Genomic DNA, 7682 nt, shown 5'->3' with positions numbered 1-7682 from the left:
TCGTTTTACTAAGTGACTAAAAGGACCTGTGCTGATGTCATACCCATGTGACCAGAAGGGGCGGGGCCTCAGCTAACAGAAAAATAATGTTGCTTCCTGGTACCAGCTATGTTGGCGGAGGCACCTGCTTACACAGCTTCCCTGACACTCACACTTTATTCCACCACTTCCCGAAGAAGTGATATTTCTTTGTCATTGCCTCCTATTTATTTCTCTTGCCATAAAGCACATGCAGCTTGCAGCACTACCTACAGTACCAGGACATTGCGGTAAAGCTCCGTATCCCTCCAATATGGTGGCAGCTACAAAAGTAAATTTTTTTGAAAAAAAAATCTACAACTGTTACAAAATTAGAAAAACATATATTTAATTTCCTGCAAACTTATAATTGATGAATTTTATTTCAAATTTGCTTTCACATTAGGGAACCTGAAATCATTACTTAGATAGTAGGTGACGATGTAGACTCTGAAGGTACCAGGGTCACCAGTGAGCACTGATGGGGGGAGAGGAGACAGATACAGCTGAATTTAGTGGTTGGTAGTGAAGGGAGAGCCACACCCCGTACCACAGGTGCGTAGTAAAAGGAGAGCCACACCCCTTACCACAGGTGCGTAGTGAAGGGAGAGCCACAGCCCTTATCCAAGGTGCAATCACCTATAGCTACACCATCAGTATAAGTAGTCCTCCAAATAAAGAGTATAGCCTTCGCCCAAACTTCTTTGTCAACCTTCTAACAGCAGCTCCCTCAATATGAAGGTCATTGATTTTGTTTGAAAAAGGCCTAATCGAAGAAATACACCTGTTCGTAGCCACTGATGTTCGCTGTGTATGTCAATGGAAAGTTATAAATCAGAGCGGATTCTTCTTCCTTCCAGTTCAAGAAGCGATTTGGATTCTTTCGAGCTAAAAAAGAGAAGAAAAACACTGAAAATCTTTTGGTTTTTTTTTAAGCGTCCAATTTAACTACAGTGCCCCAACAGGTGAAATGAAGTATTACAAGGTGCTAATTGAAGTTAATGGCTGTTCTAATTCATGGGTACCCTGACAGAGGTTATGAAGAAGGGACTATAATTTCCAAATAGATTGTTTGAAAAGGGAACCAGACAACCTCTGTCGATTTTTTTTTTTTCTTAAATGTAGGCATAATTAAAATCTAAATGGGATTGTCTGGTTAAGAAAACCCATTATCATATAGAATACAAGAAAAGGGTTGTCCAGCCCCATCCGATTTGACTTTTTAATCCACGTCAGACTTCTTCATTTCATAAGAAATAACTTTTATTGTGCATATATACGTCTTGTCTTACGCGTTTCAAGCTCCTAAGAGCTCTTACTAATAGCATACATATCTATGAAGAAAAAACAAAAAAGCTAGCACTAAATGTGCACTACAGCACTAAAAAGCCCAACTGTACTTATTATAAATTTGAGATTTTTGGCAAAAAAATGCAATTTCTTGAGCCACCCCGCCACTCCACGGCAAATCTCATTTGGGGCAGTCCTACGCTAAAATATTTTTATAAAATGTGCCATACGGCCTCACATATGAAATAGCAGAACTGCTCTTAGCAGCACTCACCTGGTCTATTTCAATCCCGTACCCATGACTGAGTCATGGCTGTGGGCGGGACAGGTCCAAGCAAATGCTGCATGAAGTAAATAGCCTGTGGACCGGGCCTGATGACTGAATGTGAACAGTCACCAACCGCCAAAATCTAGACAGGTGGAATACATCCCAAATCAAAATTCATGTTGGTGCCTGTTCACACAAAGCCATCCCCCCCCTCCCCCTGTTCCACAGGCATCATTATTTAAGCACCACCTGCCTGAGGCTGTTCCGCCCTTCATCCATGCTTGCTGGTCTGGCACTGTGAGGGCCAGTGCTGACATTGTGCTGGTGTGTGTGGTTCTGCCTTTATTCGCAGTTGTCAGTCCTTGTAGCATGGGAGCGGTTCAGACATGTCTCGAGTAAGTGATGTTCTTATATGGTCCTGCTCATTATATGAGACCTTATGGTACGATAATAATTTATAACATAGTGTAGGGACCCCCCCTATAGAGATTTACTGTGACGGGGCAGGGGGGCTCAAATCATTGATCAATCATTTGTAAAAAAATCTCATTGAATTGTTACCGTAGGAATGAATTTGTAAATATTACACTTTTTATTTTTTTTTTGTTGCATGCCATTCATAAGCAGTCTTATAAGTCATAAGCTGGCTCCCCTCCTCTTTGCATACATATCTATGCTATGAGTAATGCTGGGTTCACACATAGCGACGCAGCAGCGATCACGACGGGCGACCTGACCTTATCAGGATCGCTGCTGCGTCGTTACATGGTCGCTGGTGAGCTGTCAAACAGGCAGATCTCACCAGCGACCAGTGACCAGCCCCCAGCCAGCAGTGACGGGTGGAAGCGGTGCTGTGCTTGGTAACTAAGGTAAATATCGGGTAACCAAGGGCTTGGTTACCCGACATTTACATTGGTTACCAGCGCTTAGCGCTGGCTCCCTGCACGCCAGAGTACACATCGGGTTAATAAGCAAACCCTTGCTTATTTACCCGATGTGTACTCTGGCGTGCAGGGAGAGCGGCGGACGCTGTAACTAAAGTAAATATCAGGTAACCAAGGAGAGCGCTTCCCTTGGTTACCCGATGTTTACCTTGGTTACAGCTTACCGCAGCTGCCAGAAGCTGGCACCCTGCTCCCTGCTCGCTTCAGTTCGTCGCTCTCTCGCTGTCACACACAGCGATGTGTGCTTCACAGCGGGAGAGCAACGAGCAAAAAATGAAGCAGGACATTGAGCAACGAGCGGCGACCTCACAGCAGGGGCCAGCTCGTTGCTAGATGTCACACACAGCAACAGCGACGGGACGTCGCTGCTACGTCACAGAAAATGGTTACGTAGCAGCGACATCGTTGTCGCCGTCGCTGTGTGTGACACCACCATAAGAGCTCTCAGGAGCTTGAAACGCGTAAGACAAGACATGTGTTTTTAAGCATGATTTTAAACATGTACAATAAAAGTTATTTCTTATAAAATGAAGAAGTCTGACGTGAATTAAAAAGTCCAATCGGATGGTGTTGGACAACCCTTTTCTTGAATTCTGTTGGAACCACTACTCAGGAGCCGGCCTGTGGTTAGCCCGTGCACTGACCACTATTAATGGACTTGGAATGGGTGAGCTGAATCCCCCCTCTTTTTCCTTCTTATAATGACATTTTCATATACCCTATTAGGGAATTAGAGATGGAGGTCTGCTTTCCAGGATCCCCATTATTTTGGCCATATTGGAGAACGGTTACAGAGAGTATCTCTGCCTCTGGGGAACTTTACCGACAAAACCCATTGATTGGAAAGGAGGGAATTTATCTCTTGGGAGTTTTTTTAAGGTGTTGAAAAACCGCAAGGTGCTAATTGAAGTTAATGGCTGTTTTAATTTACGGGTACTCTGACAGAGGTTATGAATAAGGGACTACAATTTCCAAATAGATTGTTTGAAAAGGGAACCAGACAACCTCTGTCGATTTTTTTTCTTAAATGTAGGAATAATTAGAATCTAAATGGCATTGTCTAGTTAAGAAAACCCATTTTCATATACTCTATTAGGGAATTAGAGATGGGGGTCTGTTCTCCAGGATCCCCATTATTTTGGCCATATTGAAGAACAGTTACAAAAAGTGTCTCTGCCTCTGGGGAATTTTACCGACAAAACACATTGATTGGAAAGGAGGGAATTTTATCACTTGGAGTTTTTTAAGGTGTTAAAAAACCGCATGGAAAAATTATGAAAAAATGATTGAAAGAATTTGCCAATTCATTTCTATTGAAAAACAACTTTCTGTTCATGTATTCAGTCTTTAGAATTCTTTTCTTTAGCTTCAGGTTTACAAAAACACCAAACGTTTAAAAGAAGAACCATTCTTCCGGCATTTGCCTCTTTGAAGCCGCTCCATACTTTACAATAGAAGCCAATTAGAAAGCTACATCAAGTTGTAATTGTTTTTTTAGATGTCTTCACCTCAAAAAATGCTATCAGTTTATTCATTGCTTAAAGGGGTTGTCCAGTAATTCTACATTGATAGCCTATCCTTAGGATAGGTCATCAAAGTCTGATAGGCCGTGGTCCGACAACCAGCATCCCTTCCAATCAGCTGTTCTCGGTACCGGCAGTGGCGGCAGACAGCCAGAAACACTCAGTTCCGGAGTTGCTCCATCTTCTAATAGTGGCCACAGCCGTGTACTACACATCCACCTCCTATTGATCTGAATGGGAGGTGCAAGTGCAGTACTTGGCCGCGGCCACTGTCAAAAGATGGAGCAGCTTCGGAGTTGAGCATTTCCGGTTGCCTGCTGCCGCCACCGGCACCATGAAAAACTGTTTGGTGGTGGTGCAGGATGTTCTGCTCCAGCCGATCAGACATTGATGACCTATTCTAAGGAAAAAACATCAATGTAAAAGTAGTGGACAACCCCTTTAATAAATAAATTAAAAAAAAAAAAAACATGAGAAAGTTACTGTATAAAAAAAAACAAAACCTTGGAAACTTCCTAAGAAAAAGTTTAACATTTTGTTAACGTTTCCTAAAGTTCTTTGTTAAAAAGACGCTTTAGGACCAAAAAAAAGGACAAGAGAAAAACATTATGTTTTGTTTTTTTCAAGTGGTCAAAACATTGAGCAGGAAACCGCTTCAAGAAATGCTGGAGTTTTTTTTTTTATCTTGATGCATGTTTGTTACTGTTATTGTGAAAAATATTCTGAGAGATATCATGAAAATTATGACAAAGGTCAGTAAGTTGTCACTGTCCATTTGCACACACTCAACAAATGGCCAAGGTGACAACTTTCAATTAAGTCCAAGGAGCCAGCAAAGCCCTCCTGCTGACCAGCAGGAAGGAGGGTCGGGCATCTCAGGTTCTTACAAGTTTTACAACTAAATTTCAATCAGGCTCTCCAGGCTCTGTGAAACCGTTGAAAGAGTTATAATATTGGGGAGTGGGCCGCTCTCACAAACAAGATAGGCATATTCTCAGATTCCTGATGGCCAGATGTATGTCACACATATTTCTGCTAAATTGTAAGGCGTGCATAGCCATCAAAAATTAATAACTAGGTGTAGGAACGCCATAGGCAGCAAGAGTTTCCCGACTATGGATAAATCAAATAATTATACGGAGACATATAATGGTCATATCTTCTGTGTGAGATGCTCAGGGGCGGATATATGAGGAAAACTGAAAATCTATGTTTCTATGGACAAGTAAAAGGCCAGCCCAGTCTGATGTCACAGGTGGGAGGGGACATAGAATGTGCCCAGATTGATAACCTCAGTGTGGACATCTTATGTCATTCTTCTCCGGGTGGTCTCGTGCGATACACGTGGGAGAAGTCCCAGGAAACTTGTGGCTCCACAGTGCCCCCCCGTGCAAACCAACCACCATTCATATTCATAAGGAATAAGGTAACTGATTTATCTGTGTATATTTCAAACCACGTCTTATCTGTAACTGTAACTTCTGACATATATATTCTGTAAATTCTATTATGTAGTATGCCCTTAAGGCGATTAAATATAAAATTTTATCTTCAGCTGTATCTTTTATCTCGATTTTGAATCCCATGTCTGTGACCTCGGCTTAGTTTTACATGCTCCCTGGGCTGGTTTCTGACCCAATATAGTCCTGATAACAGACCAGGCCTATATCTAACGAGGAACTGATGGCAGTCTACTGCACTGTACCTGACTGGCAGAATTCTGTTCCACTGGGGCTAGTGGAAAGTTCCTGTCAGCCTGTCGGGGTTGTGGGAGAGCTGGGTGCCACGCCGGAGGTTGCGCGGCCGACTTGGTTCCACTCCCCGTGCCTCCCTGTGTCTGCAGGGACAGGAGGTGTCAGTGCTGCATTGTGCCAAGCAGACCTTACGTACCCCTTGGGGGCGCGGAATGTCACGTGTTGGCAGAAGTGACGAGGTCGACTCGCGTGACCCCAATGTATTAGAGATGTCAGGGTGGGGCTGTGAGGTGTAGTTTCCTTACAGAATGACAGGGTCACGACCGAGCAAGGGATGACTGAGTGACTTCCCCGACCCAGTCCCTGACAGTTATGTTAGCACTTCCTAAAACATTTTATTATTTTTTAAGGGTTTTCTGTAAACATTTTTTCTGAGCAGCATTATTTTTTTTTGCTCCAAAAAAGGCCATGTTGTCTTTTTTTTACTTCTGTTGCAAAGTATAGAGAGGCTCCATAAGGGAAAAACACCTGAAGAAGGGTCAACTCACTTCTTTTTTTAACCGCTTGGTGTTTTTTGGAATCCTGAAGTGGTTTGAAAGCCTGAAAGTATGCACAGAGAGACGTGTTTCAACAGAAATGAATAGAAAGATTGTTACAAACATCTTTTTCAGTGATTTTTAGGCATTTTTCAGACACAAACCTTATTAACACAGCTGATCAATGGAGGTCCCAGCCAAGGGACTACATTGGGATTAGTTTATTTGTATGAGACCTTTGGAATAAGTAGGCATCATCTAACCAAGTGGACCAACCACTTTAGGTAGAAAAGTGACAGATGATGGCTCCATTGAGCTAAAGGCTCACATCATTACCTTCATTCACAAAGAAATTTGCAAGATATTGTGATATCCAAATGGCATTGACAGAGTGTGGATAGGCGAGGTCACTTTGCCACTGGAAGCGGTTCACCTCCGGATGCCACTGTACCCCATAGATCGGATACTCCCGAGCTGTGGAAGACGGAGGCATGATTATAGCTCCTGGAAACTGACACGATTAGAAGGAGTCGCATTACTGACAACCAACTCACCCTCCATGGTGGATATGAATTCCACGCCATCCTGATCATGGTTTGTGGACAAAATACGATAAAATGTAGAGAGCTTCTCGTTTGCGTAAAAGGTCTGTACAACAAGATGAAATATGCAATAAAGGAAAAGATAGACATCTACAAGGGCAGATGATAAGTCTTTGGCTTTGGATTCTTTTTTTTGTTTCTATGGTAACGAATGTTACATCACATGACAGCCTTATGTGTCTAATATATATTTACAAAATTTTGTGTTTGTTGCTTATGGCAACAGTGTTCTACGCATGCGGGAAAACAAAACGGCAGAGTCTAATGTGATATTCACAGCAACTGAGAGCAAAGGAGGGATACAATTCTTGTTTCTGTAAGGAAAATCCATGAAGGATATTCATGGTGATATGTCGCAGACGTTGGGGGATCAATGCCCATCATATTCTACAGTTAAGAACTGGGTTGCCAAATTTAAAACAGGCCACTTCAGCACCAATGATGAGGAACGTCCTGGATGACCGAGAGTGGTTGTTGTTCCGGAGATCGTCGATGCTGTGCATAACCTCATACTGGAGAATCGATGAATGTCAGCTGAAGCAATAGCAGACATCATGGGGATTTCCCGTGAATGTGTTTGTGTCATTATCCATGAACATTTGGACATGAGGAAGCTATCTGCAAAGTGGGTCCTCAAATGATTGACTACAGATCAGAGAAACATGCGAGTGAAAACTTCCCAGTCCATTTGTCAGCGTTTCTGGACTGATAAGAACTTCCTGGATCGACTGGTCACTATGGATGAGACCTGTATTTATGTGTATAACCCTGAAAACAAGGAGCAGTCAAAAGAGCAAAGGCACAGTG

At 42.7% G+C, this 7682-nt stretch overlaps 1 protein-coding gene across 2 annotated transcripts in view; it reads right to left on the bottom strand.

Moving 5' to 3' along the window:
• Positions 1 to 369: 369 nt before the first annotated feature.
• The window catches only part of LOC142301959 (gamma-glutamyl hydrolase-like), a 28515-nt gene continuing 21202 nt past the window's right edge, over positions 370 to 7682 (bottom strand). For both annotated transcript variants that reach the window (XM_075343022.1, XM_075343023.1), the window contains exons 8-10: positions 6828 to 6921; positions 6610 to 6747; positions 370 to 906 (exon numbers count right to left, since the gene is read on the bottom strand). In XM_075343022.1, coding sequence (XP_075199137.1) covers positions 785 to 906; positions 6610 to 6747; positions 6828 to 6921 — 354 coding nt within the window. In that variant the 3' untranslated portion in view covers positions 370 to 784. The remainder of the gene's footprint in view (positions 907 to 6609; positions 6748 to 6827; positions 6922 to 7682) is intronic.

The sequence above is a fragment of the Anomaloglossus baeobatrachus genome, chromosome 4 (assembly GCF_048569485.1).
Source record: "Anomaloglossus baeobatrachus isolate aAnoBae1 chromosome 4, aAnoBae1.hap1, whole genome shotgun sequence".
In the NCBI taxonomy this organism is placed as follows: domain Eukaryota; kingdom Metazoa; phylum Chordata; class Amphibia; order Anura; family Aromobatidae; genus Anomaloglossus; species Anomaloglossus baeobatrachus.
Note: the sequence above shows the minus strand (reverse complement) of the source record. Positions and strands in the feature narration are given on the sequence as shown.